General features: G+C 38.0%; 1 protein-coding gene across 3 annotated transcripts in view; it reads right to left on the reverse strand.

Moving 5' to 3' along the window:
* The window catches only part of LOC110460473 (type I inositol 1,4,5-trisphosphate 5-phosphatase-like), a 78591-nt gene that overhangs the window by 10756 nt on the left and 43429 nt on the right, over window positions 1-24406 (reverse strand). The window contains exons 4-17 of one of the 3 annotated variants that reach the window (XM_021513407.1): window positions 19160-19247; window positions 12524-12587; window positions 11034-11065; window positions 10613-10684; window positions 9334-9386; window positions 8892-8955; window positions 8072-8127; window positions 7368-7452; window positions 6893-6982; window positions 3884-3961; window positions 3467-3540; window positions 2634-2745; window positions 1893-1955; window positions 1106-1142 (exon numbers count right to left, since the gene is read on the reverse strand). In XM_021513407.1, the coding sequence (XP_021369082.1) occupies window positions 1106-1142; window positions 1893-1955; window positions 2634-2745; window positions 3467-3540; window positions 3884-3961; window positions 6893-6982; window positions 7368-7452; window positions 8072-8127; window positions 8892-8955; window positions 9334-9386; window positions 10613-10684; window positions 11034-11065; window positions 12524-12587; window positions 19160-19247 (968 nt within the window). Of the gene's footprint in view, window positions 1-238; window positions 1143-1892; window positions 1956-2633; window positions 2746-3466; window positions 3541-3883; window positions 3962-6892; window positions 6983-7367; window positions 7453-8071; window positions 8128-8891; window positions 8956-9333; window positions 9387-10612; window positions 10685-11033; window positions 11066-12523; window positions 12588-19159; window positions 19248-24406 lie in introns of all 3 variants that reach the window. The other 2 variants (XM_021513406.1, XM_021513405.1) reach the window with 2 other exon arrangements.

Raw genomic sequence — 24406 nt, forward strand, 5'->3', positions numbered from 1 at the left:
ACTTTAAATCTGGTTAAGCTTTTTCATCAAATTTCTTTTCAATATTTCATATCTTAATGACGCCTTCTGCAAGATATACCATACAACTTTTCAGATTGTGTTTCAGACTGCAGTTTGATATTTCTGATTTCATAAATGTCAACAACAAAAAAGGAGTTTTTAAAGTAATGGATGCCAACAAATTGGACGCCGATCATGAAACTGGGGCATGGATTGGATGGGTAAGTCTAAAACTCACAACACTGAACACAAAGCTACTGAATACTCCACAATCACAAGATGACGCAGCAAGAGCACCTTTGGTCAGTCGAGGAGGAGGAGTGGGGAGGTTGGTTCCTGGGAGACCCCTTCTTGTTCAACAGGAGCGTTGCCGATCCCAGGGCAGTGGGATGAGGGGCGTGGCCATCAATAACTAGGCCACACTCATCAGCCTCATGCGCATGCGTTTTCACAACAGAGGACAACACAGTTTGATCATGCAGTGATTTATCAGAGGTCAGTGCAGACCCGTCCCCCGGTACGGTATTTGACGGGTCTGCAGGACTTCCAGCGTCAGTGTATGGTTGTTTTGCTGGTGTGACAGGGTTTGAATCATCAGTATTGGTTATATCTGATGTTGTGGTATGGATGGACGATTTGTCTGTGCCGATATCCCCGATACCCGCTGAAGACGACTCTCCTAACTCTATAGTGATATCGCCCGCATCCACTTTTCCCTTTTTCTTGTCGCTGCATGAAACATTCTCATCTAAATCATCCTCTGAGGATGAACTATGATGACGATTTCTTGACCTACGAGGCCAACGGATCAATACTTTTTCAACAGCCTGGACGGTTTTAGCTATTTCCTGGAATGAGGGTTTCCTGCCCATCTGCTGGAATAACTTTAACTTATCCTTTGACCTTTGTTCAGGGGCAGAGTAACGCTTTTGACGGATACTATTTTTGAATTCTGGTAAAAGATGCTGCTCTTTTTCAAATGTAGCAAAGTCATGAATGTTAATGTCCTCTAAATGGTCAACTTGGACCACCTCTCCGTTGATGGAGAGGGACTTTATGAGTTGTCTGTGGGTTGGTGTAACGTCAGACACTGGCAGGCCATTACCTTGGCTTCTCTTGATGTGTAGATACAGGTAAACTGGCTGTGGACAGACAAACAAAACTTACATTATTCACAAACAACCCAATCTATAGGAACAGTTTTACTGGTCATTTTAACAGCAGCCTGTTTCTTTTCATCGGGGAAAAAGTAAAAAAGTTATGGATTTTAAACAAAAACTTTTTTTCAATATTAACCATTTTGTATATTTTTTAAAGTCTCTTTGATGATACAACATTACATAATGTTACTGCATGTCTAATACTTTTTGTCCTTTTAAATAACCAAATTCTCTACATCTTGTCTTAAATCATAATAATTTTGCATAGAATAAATCAAACTATGGAATTTCAAACGTCAAACAGAAGTAATTGTTCTTTGTCAATGAGATAAGAAAACTTTGATATAGAAGTCATAGTTTGTAATTACTTTTTAAACATCTTAAATTATGCCATGCAGTTTCTTAAGCAACGAAAAGTTTGAAAACTTGAAAAGAATACTGTTAAGAGTTTATAAATAATTAAGAAATATTCTAGTGATAACCATGTCAGAAGTGTTCATAACCAGGCCAGATGAAAGTTTTTTGTTATAAGAGGACATTCATCATCAATAAAATTATACTTTCTTTACATTTAGCATAACAGATACAAAGTTTGATCATGTGAACAATCAAACATAAAATAGTTTTAAAGGTAAATTAACCTAAAACTTAACTTAAAATATATACTTAAGTGTAATATTATACAAACTTCAAACACTACTAAGTGACCTTGACCTTTGACCTTGACCTTACCTTGTGATCCCCCATACAGATTTCCTTTCCAATGATGTCATATCGGGGCTGGTACTTGTCTTCCTGTAACAAAACGATTCAATACAGCCGTTATTTATTTTTGTTCAGCATCTCTGGAGCCCAACAAATCTAACATGTTTATGTCCCTTGTCAGAACTCTCATAATGGTATCATCAGTACTATGTCAGAAAGTCACAACTTTGAAACTACACAACGAGAATGAAGAGTTTACATTTTGAAAGTGAAGGAAAATATTTGTAAGGGCAGATAGGTCACAGTGACAAAACTACAATAAACTGTACACTTACTGAGGGTTGGAATATTATCGCTTCAACAATCTTTTTTATTCGATATTAAGGACCTTCTACTTTCAATCATCAGGTAAGGGTTGCAGAGGCCTAATAAAGACACACTATGCCCCTTCTGTGGGTAATGAACGTACATGTTGAATTTCATTAAGAAAATGGTTTAAGAATCAATATTCAGACAGAATTTCATAAGAATCGAAAGAATCAAAACAATACTAAAATAGAATGTCCCTTCATTTCAAAGGGGAGTAAAAATAACAAGACCTCGTGAGCAATGTTTCACATTAATCTTCATACATGTTTCCATTTAAGCTGATGAAGTATGTGACCATGTATGGATGTTTCAGTATCTGTATACTGTAACAAAACGCTGACATCAGATCACCTTTACCAAACCTGTCTACCACCACTTTAACCACACTGCCACACTCACGTTTACGACTATGTTTTTGGCACTACTAGACATGAGGATGCGGTCGCACCACGATGGACATCTCGTCTTCATGTAGGACAAACCATCTGTGATGTCTTCTGAGAATGGGTAGCTATTATGAGGCAGAAAAAAAAATACAATAAATAATAATAATAATAATTTGAGGTTCTTATATACAGCTTTATCGCAACCTAGTTCGGAGGTCGTCTCAAAGCGGTTCACAAATTATTATCTGTGGTTATAGGGCCTTTGCAACCAGGCAATATCGTTTCAACTCCCTGGGGGGCATACAGCCGGTGCTGCCATTTCGGCGCTCACAGCTAGCATTCAACAATTCTAGCACTGCCTAACCACATACTCATTTACAGCTGATTAGACTGGAACAAGTGGAGTTAAGTATCTCGCTCAAAGATACAACACAATGCGGTGCCTTGACTTGAAGCCGCAACCCTTCGATCACGAGCCCAGCATCCTACAACTAGCCTACTGTGCCTCTAACAATAAAACACGTACATAAACATACACTTTTCGAATTCTGCTGCAGAGTACAAAAGCATCTTATAGATCACATACCTTTGCAGTACCTGAATTGTAACCGTTCTCTTTGAAAATGTGTCTTTTATTGTTAATGTTTTTGTTTTTTTCTCACTCAAAATTGGGTTGAATTCAACAATGCAGCAAATATTAGCACACTGGACAAGCATGAATTTTACTAACAAAGTCCAAATATTTCACTGGGTGAAAAATTCCATGTAGACAATAACTAGTTACCAAACAGGAGCATAAAACTTACAAGAGAGGTATATATATCTAAATGAAGTGTGATCACCTACCTTGGTGCAAAAGATATATCAAACTCATACAGCTTGTCTTTGTAGGAATAGATCTCCTTGTCATAGGGCCGTAACTGAAATAGAAGCATCCAACCATTCACTGTCTTAACTCATTCACCCCTGAACACACACTTGAATTCTTCCAGTTAAAAGGTTGGAATAGTTCATAATGAAATTTCAGGGGTGAATGAGTTAACTGATTTGACACTGAATACAAATTACCCAACTACACTTTAGATATTAATTTCAAATTCAGTTCAAGTTGATTTAGACACCAGCAACAACAGACTTCCACTGTTTTGTATTTCAATATTTTCTTTCATTTGCAGTATAAGAGCTTTTTTTTCTCAGAACTATTGTTGCAAAATTTCTATGATTCATTGAATTAGATAAACTGAACTGTTCTGAAATACTTACATATTTTGCTTTCTTTGAGAAAACCTCTGCATGTTTGTCATGGTGATCAAACCCTTTTGTCTCGATTGACAGCACAGTCTGTAATGAAAATCAAATATAACTATTTCAGAAGATTTCCCTAGAGACAAGAGATGTGACTACACTTGATTGTCCTGTATATCTGCTGAAAGTATTTAAGCCAATATAACCGACTTCTCCTTTGTTTTTAACATATACTACACTATGACCCATTGCAATCAATTATGGTTGAAATCAATTCCTCACCTAATACATATGTAATACATTTTAGTCCAAAACAGTAAAAAAACATTCCAATTAGAACAGATCATTATAAAAATCTATTTTTACAGTGTCTCACCTAGTAATTAGATCTAGGCTGATTGATTCAGCAGTTCTCCTGATTGATGGAGCTAAGAGAAACTTGCTTCAAGCCCAGTCATCAATCTATCTAGGTGTCTCTTAAGTATTTCAATATGATTCTATTTTAAGGATCCCTGTCCCACTGCACTGTGAATTTGCATATATACAGTAACACCCCAAACTTCCGTTTGGATATAACTGTAGCACAGTTTGGCCAGTCCACTTTCGTTGACCAGGTAGCTCAGTCAGTTAGAGCAATGGTATAACAATCTGAGGTCCAGGGTTCGAATCCCAGTCTAGCCCCATTGAATTTTTGCACTCAGAACACTGTTGTTGATTTATAATTTGTTTATTTCATGTCTATTATTTCTCCTAAAAGTCCCGCAAGGTATGGATTTCTTGAAATGATTTATCATATGGAAGCTTTAGTCATGCTTCCAACACTCAACTACAGTTTGGGGCAGTGGATCAGGAATCTGTATGACCCTGTTTTCCAGTCAGACAAAGGTTCAACCCATTCCCAGGCCAGTTTTGCATCTACCTGCACCCAAAAGTTAAAAATAGTTCTAAAAGCTCTAGACCTTATGGACTTGGATTTGAGATTTACTGTGTATACATCCCTGTAGTGTACTGAAATTTATATCACATAATATGCCTTAATGATATATGCTATGAAAACTTATTTTGAAAATGTAAAAATCTTCCAGATCAATAGGGAAGGTGAGTTTATATTAATGCTGTTGGGCTGCAGAATGCCTTGTATAGTGGTCGGTTATAGCCAAAATATCAATTCTTGCTCCCTCAACCTTTTAATGTGATGGAGTGAGAGGATCACAATGCAATGGACAGAGAGCCAAAAAAAGAAAGCAAAGAAGCAAAACTATGAAAGGAAGGGAGCAAGAACACAGTGTTAAGGAAGCAAGACTAATCTTGCTCACTCGCTGGCACATCATTTTCTTAAAGTTCTTGGCATGTGTACCTTGTGTAGGAATCCTCAGCACAACATGTGGTGGGGTTAGTGCAGTACTGGGAGAGATCACCATACAACAGGCTGGCATGTTACCTTGATCATTTGTGATTTAGTCACAAAAACACATGTTCACAGTCCTTTTGTAGTGCCACACGCCTTCTACCCTTTCCCCTTCCCCTTCTAATCGTTACACTAAGCTGTCAATCATAGTTCCTGTTTTTATTTACAGCTATGCAAGTACTCCCCTGACTCTTCATATGTTCTGTCTGCTGCCACTAAAGCCTTACCTTTCCATTGCCTTCCTCTGAGTATACTATTTGGCCCTAATGGCCACCAAAGCCTTACTTTTCCATTGCCTTCCTCTTAGTATACTATTTGGCCCTAATGGCCACCAAAGCCTTACTTTTCCGTTGCCTTCCTCTGAGTATACTATTTGGCCATAATGGCCCCTAAAGCCTTACTTTTCCATTGCCATCCTCTGAGTATACTATTTGGCCCTAATGGACACCAAAGCCTTACCTTTCCATTGCCTTCCTCTGAGTATAATGTTTGGCCCTAATGGCCACTAAAGCCTTCCCTTTCCATTGCCTTCCTCTGAGTATAATAATTGGCCCTAATGGCCACTAAAGCCTTAACTTTCCATTGCCATCCTCTGAGTATACGATTTGGCCCTAATGGCCACTAAAGCCTTCCCTTTCCATTGCCTTCCTCTGAGTATAATGTTTGGCCCTAATGGCCACTAAAGCCTTCCCTTTCCATTGCCTTCCTCTGAGTATAATGTTTGGCCCTAATGGCCACTAAAGCCTTCCTTTTCCATTGCCTTCCTCTTAGTATACTATTTGGCCCTAATGGCCACCAAATCCTTACCTTTCCATTGCCTTCCTCTGAGTTTACTATTTGGTCCTAATGGCCACTAAAGCCTTACTTTTTCATTGCCTTCCTCTGAGTATACTATTTTGCCCTAATGGCCACTAAAGCCTTACCTTTCCATTTCCTTCCTCTGAGTATACTATTTGGCCCTAATGGCCACCAAATCCTTACCTTTCCATTGCCTTCCTCTGAGTTTACTATTTGGTCCTAATGGCCACTAAAGCCTTACTTTTTCATTGCCTTCCTCTGAGTATACTATTTGGCCCTAATGGCCACCAAATCCTTACCTTTCCATTGCCTTCCTCTGAGTTTACTATTTGGTCCTAATGGCCACTAAAGCCTTACTTTTCCATTGCCTTCCTCTGAGTATACTATTAGGCCCTAATGGCCACTAAAGCCTTACCTTTCCCTTGCCTTCCTCTGAGTATACTATTTGGCCATAATGGCCACTAAAGCCTTACTTTTCCATTCCCTTCCTCTGAGTATACTATTTGGCCCTAATGGACACCAAAGCCTTACCTTTCCATTGCCTTCCTCTTAGTATACTATTTGGCCCTAATGGCCACCAAATCCTTACCTTTCCATTGCCTTCCTCTGAGTATAATATTTTGCCCTAATGGCCACTAAAGCCTTACCTTCCCATTGCCATCCTCTGAGTATACTATTTGGCCCTAATGGTCACTAAAGCCTTACCTTTCCATTGCATTCCTCTGAGTATACTATTTGGCCCTAATGGTCACTAAAGCCTTACCTTTCCATTGCATTCCTCTGAGTATACTATTTGGCCCTAATGGACACCAAAGCCTTACCTTTCCATTGCCTTCCTCTGAGTATACTATTTTGGCAATTTGGTCCTTTTTTCCTTTGGTTTGGTGCGTTTTGGTTTTTGACGTCAAACTCTACAAAAGTTCACAAAATTTTGTTTTTAAGCAAATAACAATATTAAGTCAATATATCACCAATATGCTAGGAAGGATTTATTTTCATATTAATTTACATAAGCTAATGCTGTTCTTTGAAAGCTTATGAAGAATTTCATAAATGACAAAAATAAGACAATTGATAAATCTCAACTGAAAACTCCAAAACATCAATCATACAAAATTATAAACCTTCAATGCCTAGTATATGTAAAATTTTCTGTTCACCAACATTTCCAAATATTGTTTTTTGATTACAGAGAAACACTGGCAATATCTTTATGTGGTTAACACATATTTTCGCAGTTTTTTTATTTTCATTTTCAATATTAGAGCACTTCTTCCTAAGCTGTATGCAACATACCGAAACTAGCTGGTGGACATCTAGACGGAAGTTAAAATCACCAAATATGAACATGGGGACTTTATCGTACTGGTCCTTTTCAAACCTGTAATATAATTACATACATATATAATAGTCTTGTATATTTATAATACACAAAGTTATATAATAAGGCACAGAAATCAAGACACATTGCCATATAAGGCATTATATGATGTGCGACAAAACATGGGCAATCTCCAACTTATAATTGGTTTGGTATGTTTCGGTTTTACGCCCTATTAACAGCTATAGTCATTCAAGGAAGTGCCAGGTTTTAGTGGTGGAGGAAAGCCGGAGTTCCTGGAGAAAAACCACAGAGCTACAGCCAGTACCTGGCAAATGCCCCACGTAGGCCTCGAACCCGCGACCCAGTGGTGGAGGGCTAGTGGTAGCAGAATGTCAGATGCCTTAACCACTTGGCAACCGCGGCCCCACAAACTCCAACTTATAAATTAACAATCTTACCATTAAATTTTAAGAATACAAAGTGTGAGATTTTCAAAAACCATATTGGTTTTATTTTGTTCATTCAAAAAATATAACAACCTTACAACCTGAACAGCATTTTCCGACATGGCAATTTCAATCTTATTAATATTATTCAGGATTATTCAGAGCTATTTAAGGAAACGGATATGGTTAGATGAGGTTATGTCCCTGACATGTAGAGGCGAGGTACCTACCTTTGCAGTGTGTGTAGCAGTGCTGCTTTTCTGTTATTACTGTATACTGAGGGACTCTGTAACACAAACATCAATTCACAAACATCACTCCCGGCAGGTTCAATACAACATACGGTATATATACAGCTGGAACGGATGTCAAATGTCTTCTTGTTGAAAGTGTCACAATACATTATTTATTAGACATTTGAACCCCAAATTGAGGGAATATTTTTTCTTTTCAAAATTAATATTTGTTTTCCATAAAATATCTGCACCCAGCCCACCTTGTTATAAAGCTGTCTTGTATTCCATAACCAAACAGTACAAAAAAAATCTAGTAATCGTTTCTCTTTACTTAAGGATCCCAGTCCCACTGCACTGAAGTTTTCGTATATACAGTAACCTCCCCTTAATTTCATTTTGAATGTTAACTGTACTTGAGTCAGGACACTTCCGTTGACCAGGACGCTCAGTCAGTTAGAGCGATAGTACATGTATTTCAACCTGTAGTCTTGGGTTCAAATCCAGGTCTAATTCCGCTGATTTTTTCTCTCAACCAGAACAGTGTTTTGATAACTGTTTGGTTTATTTCATCTCAATTATGTTTCGTAAAAGTGATCTACAAGGTATAGATTTCTTTTCAGAAATCATTTATCAAAGTTATAGTCATATTGACAAAGTCCGTTTCCAGTGCGTAGTAACTGATTTTGGCAGTGGTACGAGGATCCTTCAAACCTACAAGTTTTCATTATAATTTAGAGTTGTTAATGTAGAGTTGGATCCCCGCCGTCCTCGTTTTGAACACACGTGTGCAAGTCAAGTACTTTAACATACTTACTGTTTGCATTGCAATAATATTGGATGCATCATGGAATAGATGGATGTTGACAAGATCAAATAAACTGAAAAACAACAACAAACATATTACAGAAGAATGCCAATAAAGTAAGATTTAAGCATGAGACCACATACAATGTTTTGCTTTCTTGCTCTTTGGATGAGCTGCCTACATTCTTGTTGCTGTCTTGAGTCTCTTGACAATGAGCACCAAAAATGGTCAAAATCTGACTTTTTTACAAAAAAAAATAAAAGCTGGAAAATCCTTTCAAAATAGTTTTAATTGTAAGATTATTCAATTACCACATCATTTTCATTCTTTTCCTTGATTTTTTTTTATATTGCCTTACCAATCTACAAAATAGTATACACACTGTAATTTGTCTGTATTGCCTTACCTATCTACAAGATACACACAGTAATTTAACTTTGTAAAGCCTTACCAATTTCTTATATTCCATCTTGTTCTGATAAAGCCTTTCCTTGACCATTTGAACTGAAAAGATAAATAAACATGTAATCTTTGCGACAATGAATCCAACCACTAAGTAAACATAAAATGATCCTTTCAAGATGACTATATTTTATTTGTGATAATTAAGTCAAGGCAATCTATGGTATGAACAAGGCAGCTCAGATATAGGATTTTTATTGCAGACAAAATAATTGAGGAATTTTCATCAGATGTACCTTTCACATTTTGCTATCTCCAAAAATGGCAATTGCATTTTTAGAGGAAAAAATCTCAAAAAATCATTTCATTAAAAAGTTGGTCTTTAATGAGATTTTAAAACTAAATATAAATATAAATCATAAATTTTATGTTCACTTTTGAGCTTGTTTGATTTTTTTTTAATATTTTTAAGAATTAAACATCAATTTTGTTCACATAATGGTTGTGATTTTTCCTGAGTATTTGAATTGACTGCCAAAATATGTTCACAATATATTTTCTGAAAACAAGATGATGTTACCTCCCTTGCCATGTTAAATCTTCACAGTGACAGTGTATTACTGTTTCTTTAAACAAAATCTGTGTATTCCTGCATATTTTCTTCTCCATCCAAGATTGTTAATTGTGTAATCTTTTTTAGAAGAAGTTGGCTTATTAAAATACATAAGCTGAACACTACATTTTAATATTGTAGTACTTGGATCACAAAAAGATCAATATTATCTATCAAATTTACACTGCATTATGTAATGTTTAAAATTGTAATGAATTTCTATTTAGGAATTATGGAAACAATCTAAAATTCTAAACAGGAATCATGTACCGAAATCGAGCAAATTATTGAAACCAAAGAAATCCAGTACATCATAGAATGAATACCGATTAGACAGTCACAGGAATGTGATCCAATCTATCCCCAGAATTGATATTAACTTCTCATGTGTGTGTGTGTTAATTGAGAAGCTAATGAAGGACAAACAGATAATCAATCCTTTAATGTCAGAATGTTCAAAAGTACCATTTTGTTTAGAGTCGTTTCCCTTGCATTATTGAACGGCTATTGGATTTCCATACTGCACTGGAACATGCAACAATGATTAAAATAATGTTTTCCCCCCATACAAGTTACGATTCAGACAGCCAGATACAGAGAACTGATACTCATGACAAATTCAGCGAATTTAATCAATAACGTCTTTTCAAAAACTGCTTGGCATGCTGCTACAGGCTTCCAGCAGAATGGGCTGTGTGTGACATTCAACACTTACATCTGGGAAGAAATCCTGGGGAAACTTGGCTTTCTCCTTGATTTGAACATTCTCTATATTCCCTGAAAGTACCTGTAATATCAAAATCAATTAAAAGAAAACTAGTCACGACAGAGCAGTAGGTAATGAAGTTTTCAATTACTACACTATGATATTAAATTTCAATCAATACAAAAAGCAATTTCCAAAATTTTGTTTACATTTCCAATGCATGTACCGATTCATTTTGGTCTTCCATATTGTGTAAGTCAATAAAATTTGATCATTACATTATTGCAAGAAGGCTAGAAAATCTCAGAAGGACAATGCTAGTTACCTTACTGCTGTCTACAAAACATTGATGCATTTATTCTTCACCTAGCATTAAATAATGCAATTTTATGACAAATATGGTTACATATCAATTAAATTAACTGTTTACCTCTCGTCCAAGCACAGGTACAAATTTGCAATCTGGAAATAAGAATTATAAATTGTAAATGGTTGGAAGTTAAAACCAATTCTGATAAAACAGTAACTTTGTCAAGGTAATGATTCCAATGTGTTTAAGTTAATCAAAATCATTGCATGCCAAATATTTTTTTGTTTCTATCAGCTAATAATATAAGATAAATTTGTTTAATTCAGTGTTGAGCTTCCAGACATATGTAGACATTGCTGTGAACGGAAGGGAATCCACAGATGTATAGTGGACAGCACTAATGATTTTGGCCTCTGTTGATAATTTGGAGCATGATATTAACTTTATCAAAATAGAAAACAATTAATTTCCATTCTAGTGCCAAACTCAGTTCGTTAACCTATAATTAACCTCTCTGTTAAAGTACAACTGGCCTTAAGGCTATAAATGTATGGAGCTGGCGTAGCGTTATTTTTTGTGATCCCATTATGCATCATCTTCAATCGATTTTTCCCAATCCTCAATTCCTGTTCTAACAACCAATTAAGATCACATCACCTGTAATTTAATTAGAACATAACCTCCCTGTCCCACTCCTCATATCTGGAATAGCCCTTATAACATACCAGCTTAAAATAGGACTGTTATTCAGGACCAGACACAATCCCCACACACGACCCCCAAACCTTAATAGTTGCCAATTGCAATGCCTTACCCTGATCCCTATTTCAATAAGATTGAAAAGAAATATTGGAAATGTATTCGATACAGTAACTATTTGATTGCCGTCAGGAGTATTTGATATTAAAAGACATTAGTTCATTATGAAGGATACAGTGCCTTCAAATCTAAAATAATAACATCAAAGGGCAATAACTCTTTAACGAGGGGTTTTAAATAATATGGTGGTTCCACATGAACAGGTTCATCTGACAAGGTAAAATGTTTGCAAGTATTGTTGAAATCCTTTTTTATACCTTACTGGTTGTAGTCTAGACTGGACAAGGCCGAGTAAATCAAGTGCAATGACTTTTACTATCAACGCAAAATCCCCATGGTCACTCAGTCAACAAATGTTTGCATAAGGGTAAGGGTGTAATTTGGTCCAGTAGTTTAGATCATGAGCTGGTGCCAAATGGAATTGAAACTTGAAACAGTTGCCTGATTAAAGTTTTTAAATTGTCTTTCCTGCACTTTAACTATAAATCCCTGGAAGTTTAAATCACCAAATAATATTGTTTAGGTGAGGATATAGAAGACTATTTTCAGTTGTTAAGAAGTTGAGCAAATATTTGTTTATCATCCACACATGTTTATTGCACACTCAGGAAGAATGCTCTGTTCATTCATTAGCCAAAACAGATTATGACTGGTAGTTTGTGTTAAATTTTGATTGGTCAATTTATTATTAACAGAATATTCTCGGATTAATAACAAGTTTATAAATTGCCTGCTGGCTTGGAGAATGGTAATTGCCGTGTGGAGTTAGCCTCCTGTCAGTAATCACCTACCAACGAAATCCCAGATCATCACATCGTCAATGGACTCGTGGATAAAGTATAAATTGCCAAGCGCCTGAAAAACAAGGGAGATAATTAGGAGGTAGTTTACACGTTGATGGAGGTCCATCACCTTTCAAATAGCACATAATTACACATAATATACACTGGACTATAATCTTGGAAAAACATGTATATGACAAAATACTGGTCTTTTTATCTGATGTGCTTTTCGTTGATTTACAACCTATACGTAAGAGTTATGCTCGAAAAACTTTTCATTATTGCTATTGTATACCGACCAATTTTCATATATTATCTTCTATGGAACAAATTTTTCACTTTATAGATATCTTATTTCACCGTTTTAAGCACCCTGTGGTAGAAAACCTTCATACAATAGCTTATTTTATCTGCCACTTGCTTATATTACTGCCAATAAAATTCAGCGTCCTGTTTTCATATTTTTTCATAAAATACTTTTATAAGTCTCCCTCATTTTACTGCCACACCCCTTTGTTTCACCAAAAGATGATTTGACACATAATGACACAATATAACAAGGTTTTATTGTAGTGTACATTACAGTACAAACAGGGACAATTTACACACAAGCACAAAGATAAGGTTATGAGCACAAATAAATTCCATGAATAAATTTCCATATTTATTGTATTCATAGCATTCAAATGTTTCCCTGTGTGTGATAATGAAGAAAGAAATGTTTCAAATCCTACACTCAAAAATTTCCACAATTCTTGCTGGTTTCCTTTGATATTGGAGTTTTATAACCCACAGTTTGGTTTGTTTGTGTTTTGTGTATTATTATTACATACTTACTAATAAATACAGGTTTTTTGTATATGCGATACGACACAATTGCTCTAACCCATATCAGCCCTCGCCGTATCACACCCCAAAACCCGTATCAGCCCCCGCCGTATCACACCCCCAAAACCCGTATCAGCCCGCAAAACCCATATCACACCCCTTTTGGAACGAAATCGTTTTTCAAGATTTTAAAAATAAAAATAAATCATAAGATAGTAGTTTTTATTAATAAGTATGTAATAAACAGATTAAAACACGCCTTTTTCCATATCACACCCAGTATCAACCCTCGACCAATATCAGCCCTCGGGCCTCCGGCCCTTGGGCTGATATTGCAGTCGCGGGTTGATACTGGGCGTGATATGGAAAAAGGCATGTATTATTCTCTATTTATAACTAACAGCAATAGTCATTTAAGGACGTGCCAGAATTCAGTGGTAGAGGAAAGCCGGAGTACCCAGAGAAAAACAACCGACCTGCGGCCAGTACCTGATGACGGCCCCACATAGGCCTCAAACCCTTGACCCATTGGTGGATGACTAGTGATCACAGCAAACAAATGCTTTAACCACTAGGCCACCATGGCCCCTCGTATAATCCATGGAAACCATAAGTATACAAAACAATCAACGTAAAAAAAACACCAATAATTTGAACTTTTACATTATTTCATTTCCCTGCTTTGGCAAAAATGTCACTATATACATCTGATCAACGTGAATATAACCAGCAGTACGTGTTGTAAAGACCTGAAACACTACTACTGGTGGCTGCGAGATAGATCTCTGAGGAGCTGATCTCACATATAAATGTCACAGTTTAACAGGCACCATACGTACAGAGGTGTGCATCTGTCTTCAAAGCAATCATGTTTAGTGTTATTCAATATCAAAAACAATCGGCATGCTCTAGTCTAGCAGTTGGGAACTGTCAAGCATTACGTACATGGTGTAAGGAATGATTGAGCCAGGATTGGAAACTGGAATACAGTTCGACAAGACTCCGACAGATTGTAATTCAACTTGTATATCAGCAGTCAAATAACAAAATAGGACAACCACTATTGCACCTACAGTTGTACATTAAACCTGTTTAAGTTTTGAGGAACCATGTCCTTACACAATTCTTCCTACGTAAAGTTACCATAGAGTTGGGTATATAGAGGTTACACAACGACTGGTTGTTGAGTATGGTATTTATTTCACTCCAGTTAGTTAATTTTCAAAAGTTACAAAAGACAGGAGCTTTAGCGAGTGCCTTCTGTAACTTTTGAAAATTAACTAACGAGAGGGAAATAAATACCATACTCAACAACCAAGAGTCATGTGATCTGTTTCTACCACAATCTCATGATCAGTCGGAAATAACATACACACATGTGTTTGTTGACAAGGCTGGCATAGTGATATGACCAATGTCAAAATCAATGTTTCGGCAACAACTTCATGAAAAAATATAATAGATGAACGACTTTAAACATTGAGAGTAGCAGTATTGCATTAATTTATATAAATTAACCACAGACTATATGCGCGTAAGCATATCGTTCTGGTCAAAGTTCATCTTTCCGAGCAATCAAAACTCTTGAAGGTCATATTTATCTAACAGGTTTCATGTTTATACAATGATCTGAGAGTGGAATAACACAGCGTATTGTGGTAGAAAAAGATTTATTATTGTAGGCACTGCAACAACTAAACGATTCACATCCGAGATGGTTAGCAATTTCTTTTTAATTGAAAAAGAACAAAACTAGAAATCCTCTGTAAGAAACAAATGCCCCCTCATCCCATAAAATGGTCGGGGCTTGAAACCTGCAGCTACCAAAATTTGGTGAAGGGATTTCAAATTTTCTTGTGGTTTCTTAAAAACTCTATATATCAGTCAGTTGAAAAGTCAGTTTGACAATATAAAAGAGACCTGATATAAACATAGATGTATTTTACATAATATTGCACAGTTAAATTTCAGAATGAATGTCCATATTTTTTCACTCCATCCAGATGAGAGCCTAGATGTACCAGTCTATAAGTAGGTGTATTGCTATGAAAGCCAGGAAAGCCCCACACATTGGCAGACTCACCTTCCTAACATCATTTACTGTGTCATTGAATATGACCAATAAAACAAGGATGAATGCATTTAAATAATGGGAGATAACTGTACATGTTGGACGTATTCCAACCTTTCCATGTTGTAGTCTGCATTTTTACTTAACTTTGTACCTGATGGTCCACTGGGCACACACTACATAATAATGAATACATTCACCAGTTTTCCTGTAGACTTTTATAGAGAAGCATTACATGGAGAATGAATCAATTGGTTTCTTCCTGACACCTAATACGATCAGCAATCCAGTGTGGAGCGCCGACAACACCTGCAGCCATACCGTACCCATCACATGAACTTTTACCAACTACAAACAGCCCAAAAAACCTGTTCAATTTCCCCACTGTAAACAGTTGTACATAAACAGTGCAGGATTAAACAGTGGAGTTTGCTATGATTTCCTAGTGTAATCTGGGATGTATGTGGACTAAGTACTGGAACACTGTCTGGCCTGTGTTAAACCCCCACAAACAGACACGGGCATCCATCACCATCAGTGCTTGTCACTCATCTCCATCAACAGCACGCTTGAAAGTCAAGTCTGCTGTACATGTTTCAGAACATTTCTTCTTAATGAATACCTCTTAAACAGGAATCCCAATGCTCATCTTTTACATGTATTCAAAACAGACCTGGTAGCATTTGTATTTCGTTCTGGGTGGAAGTTAATTTCTATCTTCACATGTAAGATGGCAGAATCAAAATCTATTCGGGATGGGGTCGTAGTAATCACATTTGAGTGATAATAATACACAAAAAATCAACTTTTTGAAATATTACAAAAAGTCAACATTCCTTGACGAATAGATTACTGTCATTATTTTGTTCAGCTTCATGCACTGATTACTATGATTGCATCACCTTAACTAATTTCTTCTACATATTTAAACTGGACTTGCCCAATCTTTGATTTGTTAAGGTTCAAATGTGACGTTAGGGGTGAATTGGTTAACATCAACACATCACCTGGTAGGAAGCTGGTAGATATAGAATCAAGTGAAATGTAATTGTACATATTTTAGTGGTTAACTTATTCTATAGCAATCAGTGCTAAACCACGAGTTTCATTTCATGTGTAGTGTATGCCTAATATTCGTTAAAGTATACCTGTATCAACCCTGGACCTACTATGTCAGTGAAAGACATCAAAATCTTTAAATAATCGCAAAATTATTAAAAAAATAAAAATAAATGAATTATTTAGCCGAGTTCTTTTGGCAGTTGCTAAGCAATGTGCAAACCGAAAGTTACCGGGAAATGTAACTTATAGGCTGTGTAAATAAGGAGTGCAACCTATGTTTACTTTCACCTGACTTCGTTAATTTATGATTACACCCATACAATGTGTCCATACCATACCATAGTTCTAATGCTCTTGAAAGATCAATATGGTGAGTCAGGTGACTTTGTAAGTACATGTATATCTCTCAAATGCTGTCTATTTGAGTTCACTTTACATAAAAATATATGACACTAAATTTGACATGGAAAATCAATACTTTCAAAATGAGATGACCTGAAATAAGCAATATCAATACACATATTGTATGGCCCTGTTTTGGGATTGAAGTTTTTTACTGATGCTGATCATGAGAGTCCAACCAAATGTGTTCCCTCCCTCAAGAAAAGGTGTGTATATTACAACCCACAAAAGCTGAGGTGGTGTTCAATTGATACTATAAACCCGTGAAAGGCCTAGTATGTACACTTTTACCAGATAAGGACGTCGCAGCACAAGAAACGGTTAATCCTGATACTTAAGGATCCATGTCCCACTGCACTGTTGTTTTACTTATGAACAGTAGCCCCCCCCCCCTAAACTTCCGTTTGGATATAAATGTAGCAGAGTTGGGTTAGGACAAGTCTGTTGACCAGGTAGCTCAATCAGTTAGAGAGATATTATAACAACCTGAAGTCCTGGGTTGGAATCCCAGTCTAGCCCCAATGATACTGTTTATACTCAGGGTTGGAATCCGAGTCTAGCCCAAATGATACTTTTTTTATACTCAGGGTTGGAATCCCAGTCTAGCCCCAATGATACTGTTTATACTCAGAACACTATTGTTTGCTCTATTGTATTTACTTCATCTTTATTATTTCTCATTAAAGTCCATCAAGGTATGGTTTCCTTTTCAGAAAAGATGATCATAGCATAACACTTAGTTACAGATTTTGGCCTTGAAACCGGGATCCTGAAGACAAAGCCTATCATATTAACTCATTCACCCCTCAAGTCACATTTGATCCTTACCAAATCAATGACTGGACAAGTCCAGTTTAGATATGTGGGGGTGAATGAGTTAAAGATGGCCAGTGTGATACATGAGGTAATATGTATGCCATACATGTAGTAACATCAGAGATAGCTGTATGTCCACCAGCGATACACCATCAGTACACCAACAACATACACTTCCCTCACCCCCGCAGATAGCCTACATAGGCTCATTCAAACACTTCATTAACATCCGATAACCAATTTGTCTGCACTGCATTGTTAAACTGTTAGTGCAATGTGTTTTAGCTATGTAGAATGAAACTATCAAAACATTGTAAAAACTTTGCAGCCAAGAGTCTTTCTAATATAAAAAGTACATAGTAAGAGTTGTTGACTTGCCGATGTATTTTGGTTGAAATCTTTTTTACAACTATATACTTTTACAACTATATATTATTTTTTTCCAAAGAACATCACAGTGTTAACATTCCAGAGATTTCTCTAATACACACAGTACATACTGTGTATCTGTTTCCTGTCCAGGCCCTACAATATTGGAGCCTTCAAGTTACAAATACAAACAAACAATAACAGCTTCAGCAGATCTGTTTCAATCACAAAACCTGCATATAATGCAGGATGCCATAAAACTGTTAAGATTCAATAATCTGCATACACATAACACAGAATTACATATTTACCCTATGTTAATAATTATATACTAAACACGAGTCTCACATCAACCAAGTTAACGCAAAATCTTTTCATTTAGTCATACACAGGTTCATATGACAGGTGCGACTTTTCCAAAGTTTAGCTGAGGCTAGACAAGGCTTTGTTAGGCTAAGCTTATCAAGGGCAATAACTCTTTTAATATTAATGGAAACAATTTGGCGATTACACATGTTACAGCTAATACATGATGGGAAAGATCTGTGCAAAGTTTCAATAAAATAAGAGTAATACTTCAGGATCCCTGTCCCACTTCACTGTGGTTTTCCTATACACAGTAACCCCCCTTCAATTTATGTTTGGATAAACTGTAGCAAAGTTGGATCAGGACACTTCTGTTGACCAGGGAGCTCAATCGGTTAGAGCGACAGTATAACAATCATGAGGACCAGGACACTTCTGTTGACCAGGTACGTAGCTCAATCAGTAAGAATGCTAATATATCTGAGGTCCAGGGTTCGAATCCTGGTCTAGTTCTGCTGATTGTTTACACTAAAAATAGTGTTGATTATATTTTGTTTATTTCATCTTTTTTATTTGTCATAAAACCCTGCAAGGATCAAAACTGAAGCCAAAATAATTTCCAACATTTTATTTCAATTTATGGTATGGGGATCCTTATACAGGAGTAGTGCAGACACTGTCTACAAATAGAGTGCTGACAGGCAGTTACAGCCTGGTTCCAGTATATCTCCAAAGCAAGCGTAATATTTTTTAATTCCATTGGAGATGTATATATATATATATATACTTACTGTGAACTTGTCTGCAGCAGTGTAGTCCTCATCCAAAAACACACGTACTCTGTCATATTTCTGTAATTCCTCACAACCTAGCATAGATCTGTAACACATCAAAGGAACATACGGTTAACACCTGATAGGCAAACATTACAGGTACATATATATATATATATACTATACTTACAATTTAGGTTTGACTACCCAAGGACCCCCTGACCATATGCAGCAACAACTTAGTATTACTAGGCTAACATTTCATTTTATAAGTATTATGCAGCATATGCAGCACCAATTTAGTACTAACTAAAGGAAACAGATTTGTATAAATTTTCAAATCTTCTTTCTGAATCCCTTTTCATTGTCAAATTAATCAAATACATGCAATACATTTGTATAGATATGAAATCATTTTAACTTTATACTAATTTAGAACTACTGGGCTAGCAAAAAAAAAAAAAAAAAAAATGTTTTTAAGTATTTACAGTAAAGCAGAAGCAAGCCTGTGTGGGATCACGGATACTGTACCAATGGAGTGACGGAAGAAATCCATTTCTCCTCATTCTGATAAGAACAACATTTTTTTTTTTTTATTTCATCATGACAGACTTGCAAACAAAAGTAAATGGACTCAAAAGACCTAGTTTCTGGTTTACATAGATATATTGATTCTCAATACAGAAACAAGAACACATGGTACCAGTACTGGGGGACTGTTCTTGTTTACCCATTAACTCCGTGTTTTATCTCTACCTGGTATATGTTTCTTGTCACATTATGTGCTGGGTCTGACCACGGACACCCCAACAGACCAGGAGGAGACATTAAAACCTTGTAGTGATTCTCTATGTCACCTTAAAGCCATCCACTGCCTTTTAAAACCTAAGATATATGGCTTATCATGGAGACTACATGTACTGTTCAAAATGTTATAGCGCTAAACATCCACAACAGTCCATCAGATTAGCCAATGTAGTCGTAATCAATACTGTTGTGGACGTTGATAGCCAAATGTACCTTCTGCTACATTTAGTAGAACAACCTTCTCATTTTTTATAATTCAATTATATTTAAACCTCACAACAGCTAATATAACAACATATGATGACAGTATCCACAGGTAAATAGGTCAAATTACCTATTTATAGTGTCACATCACACTGGCAGAGAGGTCGCAATTTATTTATGGTATCACACTACACAATGACTATTTATAAAAGGAAACAGAGATGTTCTAAATAATTTCATCTCATTCACCGGTCATTTTGGAATTTGCCTTGGTTTTTTATAATTGATACAAACACGACTACCAGAACATACAGTTTTGCATGTCGCAAGTATTTTCCAAGAAATGTTACACTAATTTTGATTGATCTGGCGAGACTGTTCAACATCACATCAAACCATTACGTGTCATACAACAGGGCTAAGTACTGACACCCTGCAGACTCTCCTCTGTTTGACCAGTATACCATCACGTGTCATACAACAGGGCTAAGTACTGACACACTGCAGACTCTCGACTAGACCAGTATACCAGTACCTGTCATACAACAGGGCTAAGTACTGACACCCTGCAGACTCTCCTCTGTTTGACCAGTATACCAGTACGTGTCATATAACAGGGCTAAGTACTGACCCCCTGCAGACTCTCATCTGTTTGACCAGTATACCAGTACGTGCCATACAACAGGGCTAAGTACTGACACCCTGTAGACTCTCGTCTGTTTTACCAGTATACCAGTACATGTCATACAACAGGGCTAAGTACTGACACACTGCAGACTCTCGACTAGACCAGCATACCAGTACCTGTCATACAACAGGGCTAAGTACTGACAACCTGTAGACTCTCGTCTGTTTGTCCAGTATACCAGTACGTGTCATATAACAGGGCTAAGTACTGACACCCTGCAGGCTCTTGTCTGTTTGACCAGTATACCAGTGCGTGTCATATAACAGGGCTAAGTACTGACCCCCTGCAGACTCTTGTCTGTTTGACCAGTATACCATTACGTGTCATACAACAGGGCTAAGTACTGTCACCCTGCAGACTCTCATCTGTTTGACCAGAATACCAGTACGTGTCATACAACAGGACTAAGTACTGACACACTGCAGACTCTCGACTAGACCAGTGTACCAGTACCTGTCATACAACAGGGCTAAGTACGGACACCCTGCAGACTCTTGTCTGTTTGACCAGGATACCAGTACGTGTCATATAACAGGGCTAAGTACTGACCCCCTGCAGACTCTCCTCTGTTTGACCAGTATACCATCACGTGTCATACAACAGGTCTAAGTACTGACACACTGCAGACTCTCATCTGTTTGACCAGTATACCAGTATGTGTCATACAACAGGGCTAAGTACTGACACCCTGTAGACTCTCGTCTGTTTGACCAGTATACCAGTACATGTCATACAACAGGGCTAAGTACTGACAACCTGTAGACTCTCGTCTGTTTGTCCAGTATACCAGTACGTGTCATACAACAGGGCTAAGTACTGACACCCTGCAGACTCTCGTCTGTTTGACCAGTATACCAGTACGTGTCATACAACAGGGCTAAGTACTGACACCCTGCAGACTCTCGTCTGTTTGACCAGTATACCAGTACGTGTCATACAACAGGGCTAAGTACTGACACCCTGCAGACTCTCGTCTGTTTGACCAGTATACCAGTACGTGTCATACAACAGGGCTAAGTACTGACACCCTGCAGACTCTCGTCTGTTTGACCAGTATACCAGTACGTGTCATACAACAGGGCTAAGTACTGACACCCTGCAGACTCTCGTCTGTTTGACCAGTATACCAGTACGTGTCATACAACAGGGCTAAGTACTGACACCCTGCAGACTCTCGTCTGTTTGACCAGTATACCAGTACGTGTCATACAACAGGGCTAAGTACTGACACCCTGCAGACTCTCGTCTGTTTGACCAGTATACCAGTACGTGTCATACAACAGGGCTAAGTACTGACACCCTGCAGACTCTCGTCTGTTTGACCAGTATACCAGTACGTGTCATACAACAGGGCTAAGTACTGACACCCTGCAGACTCTCGTCTGTTTGACCAGTATACCAGTACGTGTCATACAACAGGGCTAAGTACTGACACCCTGCAGACTCTCGTCTGTTTGACCAGTATACCAGTACGTGTCATACAACAGGGCTAAGTACTGACACCCTGCAGACTCTCGTCTGTTTGACCAGTATACCAGTACGTGTCATACAACAGGGCTAAGTACTGACACCCTGCAGACTCTCGTCTGTTTGACCAGTATACCAGTACGTGTCATACAACAGGGCTAAGTACTGACACCCTGCAGACTCTCGTCTGTTTGACCAGTATACCAGTACGTGTCATACAACAGGGCTAAGTACTGACACCCTGCAGACTCTCGTCTGTTTGACCAGTATACCAGTACGTGTCATACAACAGGGCTAAGTACTGACACCCTGCAGACTCTCGTCTGTTTGACCAGTATACCAGTACGTGTCATACAACAGGGCTAAGTACTGACACCCTGCAGACTCTCGTCTGTTTGACCAGTATACCAGTACGTGTCATACAACAGGGCTAAGTACTGACACCCTGCAGACTCTCGTCTGTTTGACCAGTATACCAGTACGTGTCATACAACAGGGCTAAGTACTGACACCCTGCAGACTCTCGTCTGTTTGACCAGTATACCAGTACGTGTCATACAACAGGGCTAAGTACTGACACCCTGCAGACTCTCGTCTGTTTGACCAGTATACCAGTACGTGTCATACAACAGGGCTAAGTACTGACACCCTGCAGACTCTCGTCTGTTTGACCAGTATACCAGTACGTGTCATACAACAGGGCTAAGTACTGACACCCTGCAGACTCTCGTCTGTTTGACCAGTATACCAGTACGTGTCATACAACAGGGCTAAGTACTGACACCCTGCAGACTCTCGTCTGTTTGACCAGTATACCAGTACGTGTCATACAACAGGGCTAAGTACTGACACCCTGCAGACTCTCGTCTGTTTGACCAGTATACCAGTACGTGTCATACAACAGGGCTAAGTACTGACACCCTGCAGACTCTCGTCTGTTTGACCAGTATACCAGTACGTGTCATACAACAGGGCTAAGTACTGACACCCTGCAGACTCTCGTCTGTTTGACCAGTATACCAGTACGTGTCATACAACAGGGCTAAGTACTGACACCCTGCAGACTCTCGTCTGTTTGACCAGTATACCAGTACGTGTCATACAACAGGGCTAAGTACTGACACCCTGCAGACTCTCGTCTGTTTGACCAGTATACCAGTACGTGTCATACAACAGGGCTAAGTACTGACACCCTGCAGACTCTCGTCTGTTTGACCAGTATACCAGTACGTGTCATACAACAGGGCTAAGTACTGACACCCTGCAGACTCTCGTCTGTTTGACCAGTATACCAGTACGTGTCATACAACAGGGCTAAGTACTGACACCCTGCAGACTCTCGTCTGTTTGACCAGTATACCAGTACGTGTCATACAACAGGGCTAAGTACTGACACCCTGCAGACTCTCGTCTGTTTGACCAGTATACCAGTACGTGTCATACAACAGGGCTAAGTACTGACACCCTGCAGACTCTCGTCTGTTTGACCAGTATACCAGTACGTGTCATACAACAGGGCTAAGTACTGACACCCTGCAGACTCTCGTCTGTTTGACCAGTATACCAGTACGTGTCATACAACAGGGCTAAGTACTGACACCCTGCAGACTCTCGTCTGTTTGACCAGTATACCAGTACGTGTCATACAACAGGGCTAAGTACTGACACCCTGCAGACTCTCGTCTGTTTGACCAGTATACCAGTACGTGTCATACAACAGGGCTAAGTACTGACACCCTGCAGACTCTCGTCTGTTTGACCAGTATACCAGTACGTGTCATACAACAGGGCTAAATACTGACACCCTGCAGACTCTCATCTGTTTGACCAGTATACCAGTACAGTCACATACTGTCAGCCATCATTTTATATCAATAGGCCGAAGTTCCAGCAATCACTTGTTAAAAGAACATAAGACCAGTGCATCTAATGAAGCGAACAAATTCAGTCAATAAAATGCTAAAACCTGGCAGGTATTAACACAAACAACTGGAAATGGAAGTCATCCATGTGTACGTTTCCTCTTCTCTGGCCTTTTTATAGTTTGGTTTGTTTGTGTTTTACATCCTATTAACAGCTATGGTCATTTAATAAGGATG

Source organism: Mizuhopecten yessoensis, unplaced genomic scaffold, assembly GCF_002113885.1.
Source record: "Mizuhopecten yessoensis strain PY_sf001 unplaced genomic scaffold, ASM211388v2 scaffold10409, whole genome shotgun sequence".
Lineage (NCBI taxonomy): Eukaryota > Metazoa > Mollusca > Bivalvia > Pectinida > Pectinidae > Mizuhopecten > Mizuhopecten yessoensis.